This window comes from Hyalella azteca, unplaced genomic scaffold (assembly GCF_000764305.2).
Source record: "Hyalella azteca isolate HAZT.00-mixed unplaced genomic scaffold, Hazt_2.0.2 contig9828, whole genome shotgun sequence".
NCBI classification, from domain to species: Eukaryota; Metazoa; Arthropoda; class Malacostraca; order Amphipoda; family Hyalellidae; genus Hyalella; species Hyalella azteca.
In genome coordinates this window covers 166,453-187,097 of record NW_025939888.1, presented here as the reverse complement: position 1 = coordinate 187,097, position 20,645 = coordinate 166,453, and the positions used below count along the sequence as shown (strand labels likewise).

At 39.1% G+C, this 20,645-nt stretch overlaps 2 protein-coding genes across 5 annotated transcripts; both read right to left on the bottom strand.

Moving 5' to 3' along the window:
- Positions 1 to 1,002: 1,002 nt before the first annotated feature.
- Positions 1,003 to 18,154, bottom strand: LOC108672862 (protein bric-a-brac 2). 4 transcript variants are annotated; one of them, XM_018160612.2, is made up of 9 exons: positions 18,070 to 18,154; positions 14,670 to 15,115; positions 13,455 to 13,973; positions 12,734 to 12,983; positions 10,021 to 10,203; positions 8,419 to 8,685; positions 7,668 to 7,935; positions 7,259 to 7,502; positions 1,003 to 7,110 (listed from the first exon to the last, which is right to left on the bottom strand). In XM_018160612.2, the coding sequence occupies exons 2-9, from the start codon at positions 14,946 to 14,948 to the stop codon at positions 6,775 to 6,777; spliced, it is 2,346 nt and encodes a 781-aa protein (XP_018016101.1). In that variant the 5' UTR covers positions 14,949 to 15,115; positions 18,070 to 18,154; the 3' UTR covers positions 1,003 to 6,774. The 4 variants fall into 4 exon arrangements, with proteins under 4 accessions (XP_018016101.1, XP_018016100.1, XP_047738131.1 ...); XM_018160611.2 differs by having other exon boundaries at positions 14,670 to 14,970; XM_047882175.1 differs by having other exon boundaries at positions 14,670 to 14,923.
- Positions 6,073 to 6,705, bottom strand: LOC108672860 (flocculation protein FLO11-like). Its single transcript, XM_018160608.1, has one exon. The coding sequence runs from the start codon at positions 6,703 to 6,705 to the stop codon at positions 6,073 to 6,075; it is 633 nt and encodes a 210-aa protein (XP_018016097.1).
- Positions 18,155 to 20,645: the final 2,491 nt, after the last annotated feature.

The following is a 20,645-nucleotide window of genomic DNA, read 5'->3' as shown; positions in this document are numbered from 1 at the left end:
TCGCTGTTTGAACACAATCTTTCAATTTCTCCAAGTGTTTTATTCTTGTTGTGAACACAATCTGTTCCCTTCCTCACCGAGATGCGGACAACTGGACAGATAACGTAGCCACTTTCACTCTCCATCGCCTCATTAGATTGTACCATCCTTTAGTCGAGTTAGCCCAGGCATTTTACGACTGAACCAAAGATTTTCGGCAAAAAACGTTACAACTGAAGCCCAAGTGGGAGTAAAAATTTATTTATTTTGTTGAATCAAATATTTTAACGAAGGCAATAGAGGTTTTGTTTATATCAACGAGTAACGATTAAGATAAACTCCTATATAAACTCGTGATCGAATATTGGCTTAAGCATTCAAGATTTCAATCAGAATTTCCTGCGCTGGTCACGAAAGTGGGCTCCATGCGCCACATGGACATCGCCGAATCTAATTTATGATTCACTTTATCCAACCTCAGGTCTCCTCTACACTAACTACGTAGAATATTTCTTTGTTTCAGGTATAACTAAGTAGAATATCTTTCTTTCAGGTGTAGATAAATTTATCTCTAATGCTGACATCTTCCTACTAGGCATATAAATGAGACAACATTCATTGGTAAGACATTTATTAGAAATTTTGTAGAGAAAAATTATGATGTGTGGGTGTGTCGGCGTTTATATACAAAATAACAGTCTAGGTTTGGCGCCATCTTTCACAGAAAGAAATAAAAATAAATTCATTAACATAATCAGCATATATATTGTTCTAGTCAAGACACAAAACTGACGCTGAAGTCGAGTTATCTCCACGCATCGAACTTAATGAGACGCTCGCCACCCTCAAATACTCGTACGTTAATGCAAATCAAGAAATTACCACCGCGTTACCACTAAAAAATACAATGACGAACATTGTTAACGAGTTAAACAAACCCGGAAAAAAATTCGGCTACTTTTGAAAAATTAATGTAGTTGGAATCATGAAATAAAGATGCGATAAATTACAAGTGACTTATTGAATGGGTGGTCGTTATTCGACAAGTGGAGTGGAGATCTTGTTTCATTAAATTATCAAGGATAATTCATTATAGATATTTGTGGGAAAAATAATAAGCGATGGCGGAGCAGTGACAATAGTAGCACGTAGGGGGGCGAATATTCTAAAAAAAATCAACTCTTGCAGCGCGAAAATAGAAATAATATAAGTAAACGATATCTGACAACATAAGGAGAGACAGAATAAATCACACTAAGAGCATAAAAGTCGGAAATAACGGCCATAAATAAAAACAAATGTAAACAACAAAACCTGAGTCGAGCGCAAAGAATTGAAGATCACAACACCCGCATTGCATCATTATACACGAAAAATTCCGTCAATCTTATCGAGTTAAGATTAGAATAAAATAATGTTTATATAGTATGTATACATTAAAATTATTACCTGCTCAAACTGGTATAGCCCAGTCAAACGTATTGGTCTTGCGCGTTACCTGTCCTTGTATACTGCAACTCGAGACTTACTTTATTACACTCAAGCAAAGAGACTTACGATACCCACAGCTGCCCAACGAGCAGGCAAGTAATCACTAATAGGGCACACATGCCCACGAAAGTAATTATTGACAGTCATTCAAATGAAGGATAATTATCGACAGTCATACAAATGAAGGATGAATGTTCAAATCTTTCAAGGTTAGGAAAATGCAATTTTATAACCTGGTGAGGAAGGCGAATTTGTTTGCGCAAACTTTTAATTAGAGGGCAATGTAATGACCAAATTATAACCCAGAAATAAGTACCTACCGCTATTCAAATTTGCTCATCAAATTCAATATTGCTTCACTGGTGCCATATTTGAACAAGTGATAAGATTGTATTGAATTCATCCATAAATTGTGAAAATTGAAACCTAACGTAAGCTGGCACATCGAATAAATGAAAGAAAATTGTATTGAAATTGATAAAGAGCGTTAAAAATTGAATGGTTTACATTAGGTTGGCGATATCCTAGGGTGAAAAGCAACAATTTATATGAAACGAAATACCTGTATCAGTTGTTAATCAAAAAACCTGCTAAGCGAGGTCAAGTGTTGCGACATTTTGTACTTTCCAAACACTATTTGGAGAAGGTTGTGATATCAATTCTATAAAGAAATAACTACAAATAACGTATAATAATAAGTAAAGAACACGCCAGAAGAGAACACGAATAACAAATATTGCTCCACGTGCAAGCTAGGAGACAACAAAGAAGAAGAGGTTGTGACGTAGGCAGCATAAATACGCTCATCTCCACAGCAGAACGTTGTAGGTGATGTAGGGATGAATTGTGCCGATATTTTGCGAACAACTTAGAGCCTCCAGTCATTGAGTAAGATAAGACTCGATGGCCACACACGCTTGAGGTGATCATGAAGAGGGTTTTGGAAGACTAATAAGAGCATTACCTGCATTGCTTCAATGTCAATTGCTGAGGGAGTTACAGGATAGAAAGGCCTGCACAGCCATCCTATTAGCAAACTCATCGGAACGTATTCAATGATTCCGTAAACAAGTGGCTAAGTCTTACAACTGAAATTTTGATTTTATCCATACACAGAAGCTATGTGTTCAATGAACAGGAAAACAGCGGCATGCGTAGTAGCTACACACAACATAATGTCCTATTTAGAAAAATGAAGTTACAGACAGCAAATAATTCTCACTAAGTAATTAGCAAACGGCAAAAATGAGAGAACATGCCAACGAGAACGCGTTCTTCATAATGCTATATATCTATTCACTAAAAGTCTAAGTTACTGGTTAATATACAAATGCATTTATATAATAACTATTACAGTACTGCATAATACCCAATAGTTGGCTTGGCAAAAGGACCCGTTCTAAAGTTATAGTTCGAGATGCGCAAGCGAAGACCTGAGCCAATCGCTATTACATATTTACACGCTTGCTAGTTCATAGTCACGAACAGACCGGTGAGTCAGCACATATTTGGATCGCTCTAAGACAACGTCATAACTGAGTTACGCAGAAACAAGCTAAAACATAAGCATCATATGTAGTTCATTTTCAATTACTTGATTTAAATCAAAGCATTAAATGAAGTTTCGGTGTGATCGAAAAATCAAATATTCAACCCATAAGTTGCAGAGCGGCATAACATAGCAAATATTAAAGCTCATAAGAAAACTAAACAGACATGTTAGTCAAGTCAGTTGTGGCGCAAAAATTTCAACGCTTGGATCAAATGGTATTGCACCCCACGCTTTCTGAAACGTTGATGTTGAACATCACTTCGATAACTTTTGACCTGAGGGTTCCTTCAGTTACGTGATACGGTACGCATCATAAGCTCACGCATTTATCGTAGGTGCTCCAAATTTTATACAATTCAACACTTGACGAATTACATGACAACATAGAAACAAATTTATATAGGTACCCATTTTCGTCTCGTTTAATATATGGTACTTTACACACGAACTCTAAGTCTAATCGAATCAAGATACCTTTCACCAAACACCGTTCGCTGCATCCTCCAATTTCCATGACGTGAATGAGGCTTACGAGGGAAAGTCTAATCAAACTCGGACGAGTGGAATGCTGGTGAGCTAAAACTTAAGTAAATCTTGCCCAGGACTCGTCCAACGTCACGCAGGAGGAGGCTAAGCTCAAGCCTAGTAATTTGAACGTGCGTAATTATATCCCGCACCAGTCAATGGTCCAATGAAATCTAGACACCGATATATGCAGAAAACATGTACAGATAAACCGTCTAGAGAGAACACTTAGACAAAATTTCAGTCATTTATCAAAATAAACATATTCAATTCATTATACTGGCTATATATTCTGTTGTTAGAAAGAAAGAAAAAAAGCTACAATCGCACAAAGCCTGACAAGAAAAAAAGCTACAATCGCACAAAGCCTGACGGAGAAAGTTACCCGGCAAAGTTAAGTAGATAAGTAAGCATTTAAAGAATAAAGAACAAATACGAATGGTCTAGTTTCCAAAGAAATGCTAAGACCGCTCATCACTATCTATAGAGCTGCATTTATCAATCAATGAAACTCTGAGCAGTAGTCTGTACTAGCGCGGGCCAACTAATCATTGAATACAAATCCATTAGTAACAGAAACGTACGATATCTGTGGCTCTTCAATCCACGAAGGCCACATTTAAATGGATCATTTCCAGCATTTCAACTTGCATCCGAAAAAGTATCATGTAGATATTATTCATGTGGCGGAGCTTTTTGCTATATAATTTCAGAAAACAATTTTTCATTTACCGCAGGACAGATTTAAGTAGCGTTCATGAATTAAACCCAATATCCTTAATCATGCATAGCAGGAAAATGTCCAATATGATAAAGTTTCAAATAAAGCCTGAAATTTGGATCACCACTTGTGGCGGGCCAATTTTTTCATTTCCTCATCGACTTTCAATGAACCTAATTGCAACTTACGTCCATGAAACAATTATTTCAGAAACATGAATTCAAATTGTCATTAACCTTTAGATCGAAAATAAATTAGAATTTTCGTAATGAGCACCATAGCAACGAGTTGGAAAATACGCGAGTTGGCCAATGCGTGGGAATTACGTTTGAAAATGCTGAGCAACGATGAATTGCGATAAATTACAATAAGGGTTGCCGATTTATTCTCAAAATACAATTATTAACGATTGGATTCAATGATTCAGGATTCTAGAAAACCCCAGTAATCAATTAGTACAACGTATTTGCTCATAACATTGAATTAGAAGCGATTAGATCTCAGGAGCCAAATAGTACACATATGAACACGGATCAAATTGGTTCAGATTTTCTCCGGCGATTCATTATAAGCACAAGGAAGAAGCACGTACAACGTAAATAATGATAGTAATTCACGGATTAATTACGTTCAATGATGGCTAGAAGTTGATCGAAATAAATTGGGCCAATTAGATTATGCATCATTTACGATGCAGTGCACAACAAACAGTTTGATAAGTCGAGAACCGCGATTTGGGGCAACATTTTTCTTTTTTTTTACTCATGGGAAATTGGAACAAATTTAATATAAACAATAAAACAAGCCATCATGGCGAAAATTCTGATGCTAAATAAATCGAAATATATAGATAAAAATCCATGCCTAGACACTTTGAACAAAGATAGCAGTACTCATAGATTGACTAGCTCTATATTGCGTTGTAAACTATTATAAAGATTAGCAATAGAATTTACCCTCAAGGAAAAATGTGTATCTCGCCTAGAAAACTCCTGCAAAATGAAATCTGCTGCACGTGCAAAAAAATATAGGTATCAAGTTAACTGGCGCCGGACAACACCTAAACGACAATGAGTTTGATATCTCCCTGTAAGTCGGAAAGTTTCATCAATGCCCATAACATACGTTTGGTAAAATAGACTGCAAAACAGAAGTTTCTAGCATACCTCAGTGTTTGCAAGTTTGTACTTATGACGCTTCATCCAAAACGACCGCTTGAAGGCAATGATGAACTGCAGTAAAAGCTTTGATCACCGAGTTGAGTACGACCCGTCTTTCCCTTGACTACCCACGACACATAAATTACAGTTCATGTATACAGATTCCCAGCGAATAGCCATCAGATGGCAAACAATATGAACAACCACGGCCAAACGACTGCAACTCTCCTTCTCTTTGGATTGACTGCTATCAAAACTCGTAAGGAGGGCTTGAGGTCAAGTACACGTTGTTTCCTCAAACCTTCTTCCAATGTCAATAAAAAGCTAGGCTCATCCGGCGAAGACTGCACAACTATAATTAGCAACCATATAAGTAAATTACCTGCTTATTCACTATAACTATATCTACAATATCTTCGCACAGAATGATATATGCATTTTCAGTAAACATTACGAGACTAAACTGATTACTTGCAGATTTTGAGGTACAGCGATGGCTATTTTTCAACGTCGCAAGCCCATGCATTGTTTGCAACAGACTGCAAGCCTATAATTACTAAATCTATATTGTTTTCTCTGAAATCTAAGAGCTATGATTAACAAAGGGTTAGAGGCGCGCCACGGGAACACTGGCGGCCACAGCGTCAGAAATGATACGGAGGATATGGAGAAGAGTACTGAGATCGACTATCATCTGGCAGCGGCCGCGAGTACGCTTGGTAAGCCCGGTAATCGGGACGAAGTGTGGAATACTCCAACGGGTAATACGTTGGGTAAACCTGAGGTAGATGAGGCTGCATACCAGAGGAGTGAGGTAATGTTACCTGCGACAGAGCGGCAGCAGTTGCCGGGTACAAGGCATCGTGAGTGAGGGATGCGGACGACAAAGCTGTTGCAAGAGTAACTGGAGGTAGAGATGATGAGGCAGCTAGAGTTGGAGGGGAGTAGAGTTGGGCACTGTTGCTGTGCCCGTCCATGGGGGAGTAAAGAGTTTCAGTTCCACTATAAACAGAAGCAGGCGCTTCACTGCTGGGATCACTATATTCCGAGGTAGTTGAATGAATAACAGGCATCACAGTCAGAGAAGAGGCTGTAGGAGGGACCGAGATGGTGGGTAGAGGTTGGGGAGTTTGGGCTAGCGGAATGGACAGAGGTTGCGGAGTTGGAACAAGCGTTGGTTGAGGAGTTAGAGGCTGCGGTGTGTGAGAATGAGGTGTCATTTGAGGCTGAGGCGTGACAGTAGCGGCGACTGGAGTAGGCGGAGGCTGTGATGACATTTCATTTTCAGACGTCGGTTCTTGTTTATTGACGTCTTCGCTGTGGCGACCAGTGTTCCCTGAATCTAGTCAGTATTGTTCCGGAGGAGCAGACGTGGGCAAAGCTTGGCTCGAATTCTGATGAGGAGGCGTAGTTTGCTGGGATAAAGAAGTAGGCTGCGATTGCATTCCCTGAAGGTTGCCCGATTGCACGGCCATATGATCGTTGGAGAACTGCTCTATTGTCATCTCCTGATGCAAGAAGTCTTGGTGAGACAGTCCGTCCTCGTATTTGCCTCGTTTAAAACGCCCATATAACGACGAATATGGAAGGTTGTAATGAATCGCAGCCTGATTTATGGACATTTCACCCACCCTGACAACTTCAAGAGCGTCTTTCATGTCCTCTTCAGACCACGGCACACCCTAAACCGATTGCAAAGAAAAAGTCATCAGAATTAACATTTTCCAGCCGACTATGACCAAATTAACGCTTAAAGTAACTATCGCATCGTAGTAAGTCATTCTTCTCAATTAATTTAAAGTATATTAATAGTAAGACAAAAATACTCGCCTGATATTTGCTGAGCTCTATGCCCTCTCTCCGACACCGGCCGTACAGGGTGCCCGTGGGTATGCCAAACTCTTGAGCAGATTTCTGCACACTCATGCCACCGCGTATAGCGTCAAGAGCTTTATTAAGATCTTCGGGGTTCCAAGACGGTTGAATTGCAGAAAAAGGCGAAGATAATTTAATCCCTTCTTTACGAGCTATTTTGTACAAAGTTGAATTTGGAATGCCGAACTCCTTAGATGCCCTGGGAAGAGGAAAATAAATCGTGAAGAAATCAGCACATCAATATCTTGTACAGAGGCAAATTAGAAACATTAAATACCAAACAATCAACGTACAGATGGAAATTTTTCAACTTGTGGCACAGGTAAATTATTCAACATTTAAAAAGTTGTCAACATTGCAGTACCTGTTAGCCGAAAGCCTGCCACTTCTAAGCTCCTCCAGGGCACCCGCTAAGTCGTGTTCACTCCAAGTTTTATTGGCGCCTTCCTTCTTAGGAGTCTCAATGCCCATGCGATGCGCTCTCTGCCATAACGTCGTCGCAGGAATCCCGAACACCTGAGCAGCTCTGCTTAACGACATCTGCGAATTTCGCAGAGCATCCAGTGCTTTGTCCATATCTTCGTCGGTCCAAAGTTTGCGCCCAGCTGGTGTTCCGCTCAAACTGTCAGAGTCTGGAAATTCCACGACGTACTATCTGAGTGACGTTATATCTACACTATTTGCCCAAAAGCTTAGCGTGAACAGATTCCTATGACCCAAGTACGTAACACAAATATTTTAACAATTTCATCACTTGCCTAAAAACTGACGATAAAGATGTTAAGATAATAGGCATAACTTCGAAGAGATAATTTTTCACGCGTAGTCCACATAGCACAACATATCGCTCTCGAGGTCTTGCAAAGATGCTAATGAATTCAAGTCACCCGTTGCAAACTGGTAACAAATTCCACTAAATTCGGTTTAATTATAACACCGCATTTATGAATATTAAACTCGCTTCACTCCTGGTCCACTCACCCGATGCATACTGAGAAATGAATTCACTTGAAATCTGATCAAGGACTCTGTATATTTGGTTTGATTTGATTTAATTTGAAACGAGTGTATTGCTGAATATAAACTGAGACACGCTCCATTGCTAGCCCACTCACCCGACGCATACTGAGGATTGGCGGAGGGCATGAGGCCAAGCAGCTCTGGAGTGACAGTCATCCTCTGGCCAGAGGGGTCATTGGGGTCAGGCTGCAGGTGCTGCCCTACGCTCATATGGCCGCTCTGCTGGTGACCTTGACCTTGCTGCTGTTGTTGTTGTTGTTGCTGCTGTTGGTGCTGGTGGTGTTGCTGGTCTTCGGTTTTGACGTAATACGCATCGTAATCTGGTGCACTGGATCCTTGGTTCACTCCGCTGGGGTTGTCGTCTTAGACAATACACGACGGAAAGTCAACCAACCAAACGATCAACTTGTGAGTCATATCAACATCATGAAGACATGAACACTTCAAATGAAATAGGTACCAATATGCACAGCAACGTATTATTTCATAACTAATACCTATATATTATTAAACATACACAAAGTTAATGCTAAAACGATCTACATAAATTGCGTTCAGCCCAGCAACATAAGCTTCTTTTCGATTGGTAGTAATGAAGAAACCAAGCAAGAAAGCCCACATGAAGAGTAGGCAAAAAACTGAACAAACAAGGCCCGATTCTCGGTGGTGTAACACGGACATGCAAAATAGTGTAAGATTCATAAGATTATAAAGAGAGGAATGTTCATGCGAAGCTCATACAGTGAGGCGATCATCATGCAATGCGCAGCATGCGACAACAATCAGCAGTAACACAGGCTACAAGAAAAGACTAGCATGAAACCGTAACTCACCAATAAAAAGGACGCGAACAAATACGTGAGGATCAAATACACAAAGGATATACGATTCAAAGAATTAGCATCAAGTGGGTGATAAACCAAGGAGATTCAAAGAGAAAAGCAATATGAGGAAAAAAATAAATGAATAAGCGATGCGATTCCACTGCCTAACGTTCTGCAAGAACCCTTGAATACATGAAAGAGCTCCAACCCTAAATAAATTAAGGGAAGCATTTAGACCTTGTCGCTAGTGACATACAATTAACGTCTGCGGATGTGAACGTGCACTGCGTCGACACAAAATCAACTTAACTAGAACATGGATGAGAACTACATGCTACTCGGAACTACCTCGCAACCATGGAGAGCAGTAACCAAGCATTGCTATCAACTATATCAGTAGAGGACCGAATGATGTTCGGCGCCGAAATTCCAACGAATTACAGGCTCGAACTACAGCCGATTTACCGCTAGCAGAAATGTCGGCAAAGGAAAGGTTTCACACAGAAAAGTGTTCCAAAACCACTAGGTTTCTCCGAAAATAAAAATTGTGTATCAAATGGATTCTAATACAAGCAGTCAGAGAGGGGCAAACTCTGGGCTTCAAAATTGAAAGTTTATCCAAATGGAGTAGGAGCAAAATAAGTGAGTTTATAACACCACGAACTCTCTACGTTGCAAACTTCTTGATCACTGGATCTCTCTAAGCATGAAAAACATCAAAATTATTCCCAAAGTTAACTCGTGTAAAATCCAAGTTAAAACAAAGTTAACTCGTGGAAAATCCAAGTTGTTTTGGAACGATTTTAAGCGAGTGTAGAGCGACACACAAGACTACAGGGCAGCTACCAGACTCGCCTGGATCTGGCAGCTTACCTGTGAGGAGGGCAACTGAGGGCCCCAGTTCGGGCAGCGGGGGAGGCCCGTGAGCTGCAGGAGGATGACTGGATATTGCGGTGCCAGCGTGCCCTTGTGAGTGTCCGTGGTGAGTGTGAGCGGCAGGAGGGGCATGGTTTGGTGGGGGAAGAGTGCCCCCTAGCACCGCAGCTTGGGGGAGACCTATCGTACGGTCACAATAAGCTTCATCATATTGCCACTGTGTCACGCCCTATCATACGGCCATAATGTTACGGCGAATGATGGGGCCACACACGCAATGCTCGTCTACTCCATTAACCGTCAGTCATCGTTAACAAGAACCAATATTCTGGACAATTCCTCAGCTCAACAAATAAGCGTCTGTTATTTCGAGTGCAAGAAGTGCGGCCAATACGAATTTGAACTATAAAATTCGGCGCCCTTAGCGTCTGCATAAACCAAGAACAGCTAGCTCTTCGCGCCGGCACCGTGTAACTGGGTCTCTTAGAATCTGACAAATATTCGAAATATCTAGAAGTTTAAACATTAAATGCATTAGCATTTAATTTATAAACTGGTCTGCTTTCAATGAAAACTTAGAAACAAGTGTGTAAAAAAATCGATTGAAGCATTAGCTATTTTCTTGCCAAGAAAACTTGAGCAATTACGAAGTCCGACCCATGCGGCTAAAAAAGCATTTTTCGAACAGCCTAAAGAAAAAACGATGGATCAATTTAATGTGTAATTCGTTGAGTTATTAAGTGTTAAATGCCGTAGAGAACAAATACGTGACATAGCAAACTGAACAACATAATTGACCGAATATTCAAATAAAGTGTTCCAAAATCCAGTAGGAATTGGATAGACAAGGCAAAAATTTTCCCTTCAACAAGTCCCTCGTCAGAGGCGATACCGGACATTTGAAGGTAATTTAAAATGAATACCTCTGAGCACTTCTGGAAACAGCCAAAAACCTTCACGTGCCTCTCAGTATAAAATGCGAGGTCTCTTCACGTTGTGATTCCAAAGTTCGCAGACGTTTTGTTCTCAGTATTCCGGCGTCGCAACAAATATAGAGTACCGGTATACACATCTCCCTAATCGCAATACCCCTGCAGCTTCACAGGCAAACACTGAGCGCATGAACATTAATTGTTTTCAATCTGGAATTGAGTCAGATCAAGAAAAATGAAGTAGAATGTAGGTTACGTTTAGTAAGCGATAACTTCCGAGTCCTTTTGCAAGCGAAGGCAAAAACTCATCGATAGGTGCATGAAAGGAGTTATCCAGTGAAAATTTAGCAAATGAGGATGAAAATGGGGACTACTCGACCAACCCGTTTATTTTAAAATAAGATGAGCAACTGATAAGCAGAAAAATCATTTCAGATAAACTAAATCAAGATACTTTGTTCAAATCGGATCAGGCCTTACATTGGGGAAAATGGTTTCTTAAAAAGTCAAGATAAAAATGCTAAGTTTCTCTTACCTCGACTGGTTTTAAAGGACAATAAAATGTAATGGTAGATGGAATAACTCATATATACAATTTACGCTCAAGAAGGCGTTAACCAAACCATGTAGCCGTAAAGACGCACAACAATTCAGTGCCGTACATAATATAGACGTGACAAAACCAGGTGGCGTTCGAGAATAAATAATAAATGTGTCTATAGCTCATAAGCTCTAGAACATGCGTGAAATATTTTAAATTGTAAGATAAATGACATGAGCAAAGGTTTCAATGCGAGAGATCATGTTATATAAAACAAGGTTAAGGAAACATACCGAACGGGAAAGTCAATTTCAGGTAGTAATAGGCAATAAGGATCAGCATACCCGCCCATAAATGTACAGTGGCGGGATGAACTTGGTCCTATCATGCTTCATGATTAGAAGGAGGTAATTAAAATGCCGGAGCATGAATTTACTTGGGTGAGTTAACGAGAAAAATTATTTAACAGGAGCTGGGTTTGAGATACGCTTACGCATGAATTGTGCGCGAGGAATTTGGTTTGAGGGACAAAACCGCCCAATATTTTGAGAATTAACTGTAAAGTCAGTCGGCTATTGTAAACGAATGTACAGGAAAAAAGTATCTACAAAATAGTTATAGAGACGCCGGTTATTGAGTTGTGCTCTATTTTGAATTTGGGAAAGTGTGACTAACACGATCTCACACTAGTATATTAAAGCCGTGACACGAATCGAGAAATTCATTGCAAGTGAGGGGAGAATTAATTTAAAGTGAACAATGACTACATTTCTGCTGTGGATTTTGTGGAGGCAGGCGTAAACACTTCATCGTAAAAGTGACCTGCAACTCAGAGCGGTAAATTGTGGACTCATGCAGAGAAAAAAACGACTAAAGCGGCATGATCATGAGAGTCCGTGATCGCGTCAAGTCAGCTCACTTATAACTAATAATAATAATACTTATTATAACTAAAAAGAATAACGTATCCACAGGCTTCAGGAAGTCAATGTCCACCAACACATAAGTTACAGTGGACGTGAAACTCCGATGTTTTCAAAAATATAATTGCATGTATATTGTACAAGAAAAATCCCAGATACGTTAGGAGAATTTGGGAATTAATATGTACGTCCCATGTTAAAAAATTCCTTAAAGCTAAAAATAATGTATTCAGCGACCATTCCTTCAGCCCGACAAATAAATAATCAAATAGAAAAGAGTTTATAAAGAAGTCATCAAACTACGCGGTACTCACCATTATGCTGTGACTGTTGTTGCTGCTGCAACTGTTGCGTCGGGTCCTGAAGGTAATGGGCGCTATGGCTTCTCTGCATGTCGTTCACTGATGGCAGCGAAGGGGTGGTCGACACCACGGAAGACATACCGGGGCAAACATTGCTTGTAACGCCCGCAGAACTCGACACTAACCCCCCTGAGATACTGAAACTGTTCGAGCCGTTGCTGTGCTCGTCTTCTGATAGCTCCGTTTTGATTCTCTTGCTTGTCTGCGGCAGAGAGAAACACATGGGAGATTAGTTCACGCCCCAAATAAAACTAGGAAATTAAAATTACATTTGGCTTTCTGTTCATAGTAGCTCGATTAGCATCACATATAAAAATATGTACTAGATGGTAATGGTATACACTTTACAATGAATTCTGCAAACAAGAAACTAGATTATCACCTAAATATTATGGGAATTTTTTCCTTTTGCATCAAGTTCTAGTAATAAAAAGAAGAATATAACGCATGAATAATTTCAATGCTACTTACAGTTAAGGAACAATAAATGTTTCTACTCGCTATAAAGGTCCTTAACAATAACAATGGCATAACACGATCACGATATACTAAGCAGGACTGTCAGCAGGACAGTATAAGCAGGACTGTCACTTGTAAGGGGACGCCTATGGGCGAACCTGTCCTCGCCTGTTGCGATCTTGAGCCCAATATATGACGTGCCAGAAGTACTCACCTGATCCCTGGTACTGGGAGTTCTGGAAGGCAGATGCGGTCGATCGTATCTCTGGCGGCCATACAGAGGAGGCCGTCCGCGGGGCCGGTAGCTGTAGCGCCCTCTGTTCAGAGGTGGCCGCCCTCGGGATTGATGTGCGGGAGAGACGTTGTTTGTGACAGGGAAATTACTTTGTCCGTTCACCTGCATGGCTTTGGAGGTAGGTGTTGCTGTGAAGCCAGGCGGCATATTACTGGGATCATCACTAACTTCACAGAGGCCTTTGATCTTCAAGGTTTCGGCGGCTTGCAGGAGGCTGTGGATTTGTTCTTGGGCAACATCAATTTCGCCGCGGTAAACGAACTCTATTATAGCACGGAGGTCGGTGAAGACGACCTCCCTAGGCATGATGATGATGGGATGCTTGCATGGGTTGTGCTGCAGTACGGCTTGGAAGTATGGGGAACATGCTGCCAGCACCACCTTGTGCGCACGTAACTGAGTGCCTCCTTCACACGACAGGGTCACATCTACGAACACCTGTGGATACAAACAAAATACTCCCATATCATATCTTGAACATTAGGCACCCTCAGCGGACGTGAATCAAGCAAGGCCATAATAAAGTTTACTTGGCCAAGCATTGGTTTGTCTTTGAGGAGCATTGAGGCATCTTTGGCTAGCGTTGAACGAAATGGGCTAAAGGGATGACCTAAAGCAGTATGGCATCTTTGTTCAATAGTGTTATAAAAAACATTACTGGGATACCTTCAGATATTTCAAGTGGCAAGAAAATTGAATAGCTCAATTTTCCCACCCATAAAAACTTACCAATATTTTTGGAAAATAGGCATAAAAAAACATGTATATCAAATGCTTCTATATTCATTACTTACACCTGGGAAATAATCACCTGCCATGTCAACCTACATAAGAGCATATTGTAGGTATTGAATAGTTTAAAGTTCAATATTTATTGCATGAGGCCTGTCTGGTTAATTTTAATACAAAGTTTGATCTTTTGAACATCCAACTGCACGAGGAATCACGTCATTCATGTTACTGTGAACTGCACAGTGGGAGGCAGAGAAACAAATTGCAAAGCCATGCACATTCTAATAAATCCATGAATTTGAATAATCTCATTAGTATCTAATGTAGTTATCAATCAATAATTTGAGTCACCATGATCTGAAGCTACATTGTTATTTAAAAAAAAAAATCTATGTGACTCACTTCTTCCTGAAGGAGTTGGTCAAAGACAGTGGTCATGTTGGTCTGGTAGTTATTCCACCTGAGGCAGAAATGTTCTGAGGAGGGTACAGCGGAAGGAGTGGCAGCTCCCCCACCTCCCTGTGGCGGTACTCCCAAGGGCATGGCCGACATGGGCGCCCCTAGGGGACCACTGCCTCCTATACCTCCACCGCCAGCACCACCAGCGGCAGCCATGTTGCTGCCAGAGCCGCTGCCGACCACCACCCCACCACACCCTGGAGTGGGTGGCGTGCCCGACATTGTGTGCTCACACCAACAAGCCCTACACACAGCCAAACATTCTTCACTTTAAAATTAATTCTTGATTCCATTCATTTGATCATTGAAGTTCCTGTTGATTGATGAGCTCTATTTTAGCATCAATAACTGTGCTACAATAAGAATTGAATTGAATGTGATGTCTGATGCTGACAAATTTTGAAGAAAGAACAAGAAACCTTCATTATGTGACATGACTTGTACGTACAATATTTCAAATAATATACCTATGTAATAATCATAAGTATTTTAGTACCAATAGATAGTAGATAGGTACCACTGTCAGCTGAGCTTCTTTACACTTCTCTTTGATAAAATTTTGGATTCAAGATTTTATCACACAGTTTTCTTAAATTAATTTACAGAAAGATTGCAGTAAAACTGGAGACAAATTGATACAGCAAACAAAATCCATTTGCAATTAAGCATAAATGAATATACATAAGTGTGATGCTCTCTACTTTTTTCACAATTAATTTAGGTTTAAAAGATTAAAAGATTTTTCTCATAATGAATTTGAGCAGAAGCCTCCCAATTCTGCCCCAAATCCATCTGTGCCTGCTGACAAGATTGAACGAGACAAACTTTTAACAAAAATATCATTGCTCCAAAGTCAGATATGTTGGGTGAATCCAAAATCTCCCAGCTCAATCATGCACTTTTATTACTTATTCATGCAAGGTCAATGCCACTCAAGTAAACACAACACTTATATTGGTGGCCTTCAATAAAAATTATTATTTTATCAACATAACTAAAGCACAACTTTCAAGCAAGAATGAAAAGTTTTGTTGTAAGTATCTGTTAATGAGAATCTACAAACCTTAGTTATAACCAGTATCAAAATGTTTTTAATGATGACATAAAGTTGAGTGCAGTGAGTGCAGTTGTGCAACTAGAGCTTTTCTGCTATTTTAGGATCCACATGATTCATCCTAAATGAATTGCGGGAATTATCTTACTGTTAACATAGGGTAAACGCGGTATATTCCGACATCGTGGGTAATTCCGACACCTCTCTAGTTTTTCCTTTATATTAAGCTTTGTCTTAGTTCCATGCATTTGTTGATGGTTGAAATAGTGACGTTATACCTTTGCATGCCAAACTATTGCCAAAACACTAGGTTTGGGCCATCTGGTGAGAAAATGTTGAGATCCAAAGAGAGACAGTGCATGCCACCCAGTGAGATCATCAAAAAATGTATCAAAGTTGATAGTTGACCTTGCTCTACCAAATAGTGATAAACTGTTTGTGTAGAAAGAATATTATGGTTTGAGACTTTTAAATACGTCTGTGAATATATTAGGAATCCTTTTAAGTATAATTGTATTTGCTTATTTCAAGTGGTAAATAAATTTATAGATGATTAAGTTAAGAAACGGATTTAGACACATAAAAACTAATTCTGACACAACTTGAATTGGACACACACAGCTCGTTCCAAGCTGTGTGCAAAAATTAAAATTTTCTTAATTAAAAGCTTAACAGCTGTTCATTAAAAGCCTAATAAGGTAGTGTTCAATATTCAATAGTGTTCTAATTCAAAGCCGTGTCATATTTCAATACAGCTCACACAGCGATCGGAATTCGAACACAAGGATGTCGGAATTACGTATTAGTAGAGTTTGAAGCACAGCTGGAATTTGTCTCACAACGTGCCGAATTTCGTCACACACAGCATCGGCATATAGGGATTTGGTAGGTTTGCATACTAAAGGCTTTTAAATAAATATGGCAACACTTTGTGACGTTTCATTGTTGCTGCCGCGTAGTGCAGTGTTTCGAGAGTTACATATAGCAAACAGAACTCGAGTAACACTAACACATACGGTTATTTTTTTATAGTTTTTCATTTCACGATGCGTCCTTAATGTGTCGGAATATACTGCGTTTACCCCAAGTGTATAATAGGGCAACATGCTAAATGCTTCCAAATGCATTGAAAATTTGTCACTGAAAAGCTGCACGATTTCAGTAATAAGTAGGAAAATTCCAATCCTAGCAAGTGAAGATCAGTCTAGCTTAGAAAATTAATTACTTTGAGTACATCAGCAAAATAAAAAATCGTGTAGTTTCAGACTTCAGGATTCATTTAAATAGGTGCACTGGTACTGGTTCATTAGAATTCTGGCAGTTTGCTAGCTAACCCAATATGCACAATTTTAAGAATACATTCTAGCCTAGCTAGTAAAGATACTCAATATTTTATTCTAATTGATAGGTATTATGTACTGCTTTGATAAATTTCAATTTCTTCGTCATTTATTTGCTGACCCAATTAATGGTTCAGAACTTCAGATTTCCACCTGTTCAAAATCTATTCCCAAACATGTGGGCTTCAAACCTCCATCACTATCAGTATCAGTGTTCAGTCCATACTCCATAGCTAGGCTATTCATGTTTAGACTCAAGTCATGCAGTCATGCTCAATTTCATAACTTCTATTCATCAAAAAATTTGTTTTGATTATAATAAATTAAATAAGTTCAACAAACTCAAAATTTGTCTAAAATAAATGTTTTCCTGATTAGAATCTCAAACAAGATTTAGCTAGGTAGTAATGGGCAGTCCATACTCCATACCTATTAGAAATACCTAGCTAGGCCTTCTGGCCTAGGCCTGTAGCCTATTCCAAGTTTTCAGTCCGATTGAAAAAAAAATACGGAATAAAAAATCATGCATATTGCACAGCAATGCGGTTGGATAATAAAGAATTATTCATGAAGAATTACTCCATGTAATGGAATTATCAAGTTTTTCTCTTAGACTTTAGAGTTGAGATACCTACTTTCCCGCACGGGCCAATTCGATACATCTTCGTCTTAGAATATAATCACGATATTGCCTCATTACTCACAACAAACACAACCACCAACTCCTTTTCAGAAACTATCTCAAATATTACAATTACATCCATTAAAACAGGTTAATGGGGAAAATATTCTCGGAATTGAAGTCGCAATCTGCCATTTTTCTTTGCAGTCCTCCCTTCTTCGCAATTTATTGTCGTTGCCACTTCTCGATTATGCATGCATTTCATAGCGGTAATAAACAATATAACAGCACAGTGACCTTATTATGGTCGCATAATATGTGACCTACCTTATAATTAAGTAACTTTCCTCAACACCAAAAGAAACAAAGATAGACTAGAGAAGAAAAGCGACCCGGTTCTTCTTCTCCTCCATTTCCTTATTTCGTCTCGTTCCCATACTTGATTTTGTAACAATTTAATAATTTTTTTCGAAGTTTTAATTTATTTTGACTGTTTACCTTTGATTGAATTTTTTTTACAATTTCATTAAGCCATATTGAAAAACCATTAAAAGTACTTTCGTAAGTTTATTCAATTGTTTTGGTTTCTGTTAAGCACATGCTAGCCATCGGTAAATTCAAGAAGCAAATAATGCCAGATACCACTTTTCGAACGTTTACCTATTCTAATTTTTGTATCAATTACCAAGAAACATTTCGACTATAGGTAGTTTTAATTTATGGTCACGATACTTTAATAAAAGTTGAAAACAGTTTTCTTCAATAAATCGGATTTTAAGTGACCATAATAACTAACACTCTACCCGATTCAAGAGATGTTCAGAAACAGAAATAAACAATCATTAATTGCAGTTTATATCGATAAGAAGACTTAGAAATTCTATTAAGCGCAGTTTTTATATCACCAGCTTTGTCAGTATATAACAGATTTCTATTTTATAGAGCATTTTTTATTACCAATGTCGTTCTGAATTTTTTTGATGTTCGACCTGTAAACTCACGCTGGTCACGAATAAAAAAAAATATACGTGAGAATAACCTGCTGTCTACACGTGATAGTAACATAATGATTTCTCCCGAGTTTAGGCATTTTGCATGCTTTTTTAAATTGTAAAAATTAGACAAGTGAATGAGAAATTTCTAAACCGTGGCAACGCATAATAATAAATTGATTTGTTTGGGTGTCAGGCCTATTTGTTTGGGTGTCAGGCCGATTTGAATGCATATGAATATAATTAAGTGACTGATTCATGATAAAAAAAACTTGCTTCTTATTGTTACTCAATTTATCGGCGTAAATTTTGTTCAAGTTATGTATACCAAAAGCTATGGGTATAAGCTAATTTACCAATGCTAATATTCGACGTATGATGAAACTTTATGTTATCTATACGACCATACCTCATTCACGAAACTTAGGCATTATCTATTCACTATTCTATAAATAATTGAAGCGGCAATGAAAACAAAGCAACTTAAAAAAAAAACAAGAAAAAGCCTTCTGGTATGTTTGATTATACCTAAAATTCCAGCCGATTATTTCTTTTTTTGTATCGGGAAGCCCAGCACCGCTTGAAAGCAAGAGTTTCTCGTTTGTTTTAATTTTCTTACTCACTGATGCATTGCTGGCTATGTAAAGCATGGTACTACTCGATATAATTTTTTGAAGAACAAAAAAAAGCATAAGTGACGTAGAAATTTACCTTCACAATGTATCGGAACAGGCCTCTGAAATGGTTGCTATAGATTCGTCTGAAACATGAATGTGTGACCGCAAATTGTACCTGAGATCGGTCAGGTCTTCTTAGGAAACGCTTTTTACAAAACTGGTGCCCATTGTTTCAAGCATCATTTATCTTTTTAGCGTAATATAAAGCGAAAAAAATATCCAATAAACTTATTTCTAGAACAGGAGAGAAAAAGCATGCAAATGTTCTTCAGAGAACATCTGACGATTCATGGTGAACGATTCGTGACAAAGTGAACAAATGAGGTATGTATTAACATTTGATTTATTGAGGTACGCTTCCTTAAATAAACGTTATTTCATCATGATACATTATCGTATCAAATCCAGATTTGTGTGATGAAAATAGCGGTGATGATTACAGTTTAAATGGTTTACTGAAAAATCAAGATTAGAATTCCACACGATAAACTTGCCTGGGACTGCATGGAAGATGCCCTTTTATTATTAAAATAAAATTATAATTCCATGAAATATTTCCCAGCAAACTGAACGCAAACTTTTACTTTGAAATTCGCGATATACAGTACAGAAAAACCAAGCAATGTTATCTGTTACTATAAAATTCGACGTTATGTAATTAGATGATAAAATGTAAACTTTATTCCATCACTTGTCCTTTAAATTTCATTCATCACGTGATTAACTTCAGAATGGTGTCCAGATGAAGCCGGAATTATTAAATTTGATCACGGCTGGTCGAAAAATACTTGACTGAAAAAAAAATTTTTCATGACCTCAAGACTTTCTGCCTGAACCCCGCGCTGCACTAGGTAGAGAGGGTGTGCACTAGGTAGAGAGGGTGTGCACTAGGTAGAGAGGGTGTGCACTAGGTAGAGAGGGTGCGCACTAGGCAGAGAGGGTGTGCACTAGGTAGAGAGGGTGTGCACTAGGTAGAGAGGATGTGCACTAGGTAGGGAGGTGTGCACTAGGTAGAGAGGGTGTGCACTAGGTAGAGAGGGTGTGCACTAGGTGGAGAGGATGTGCACTAGGCAGAGAGGGTGTGCACTAGGCAGAGAGGGTGTGCACTAGGTAGAGAAGGTGTGCACTAGGTAGGGAGGGTATGCACTAGGCAGAGAGGGTGTGCACTAGGTAGAGAGGGTGCGCACTAGGTAGGGAGGGTGTGCACTAGGTAGAAAGGGTGCGCACTAGGCAG

What these genes read in the sequence shown, in the direction of transcription:
- LOC108672862 (XM_018160612.2), bottom strand. Translation starts at nt 14,948, where the DNA reads ATGTCGGGCACGCCACCCACTCCAGGGTGTGGTGGGGTGGTGGTCGGC. An exon ending in ACCAACTCCTTCAGGAAGAA is followed by an intron (nt 13,974 to 14,669) that starts GTGAGTCACATA and finishes TTGTATCCACAG; the next exon opens with GTGTTCGTAGATGTGACCCT. An exon ending in CTCCCAGTACCAGGGATCAG is followed by an intron (nt 12,984 to 13,454) that starts GTGAGTACTTCT and finishes TCTCTGCCGCAG; the next exon opens with ACAAGCAAGAGAATCAAAAC.
- LOC108672860 (XM_018160608.1), bottom strand. Translation starts at nt 6,705, where the DNA reads ATGTCATCACAGCCTCCGCCTACTCCAGTCGCCGCTACTGTCACGCCT.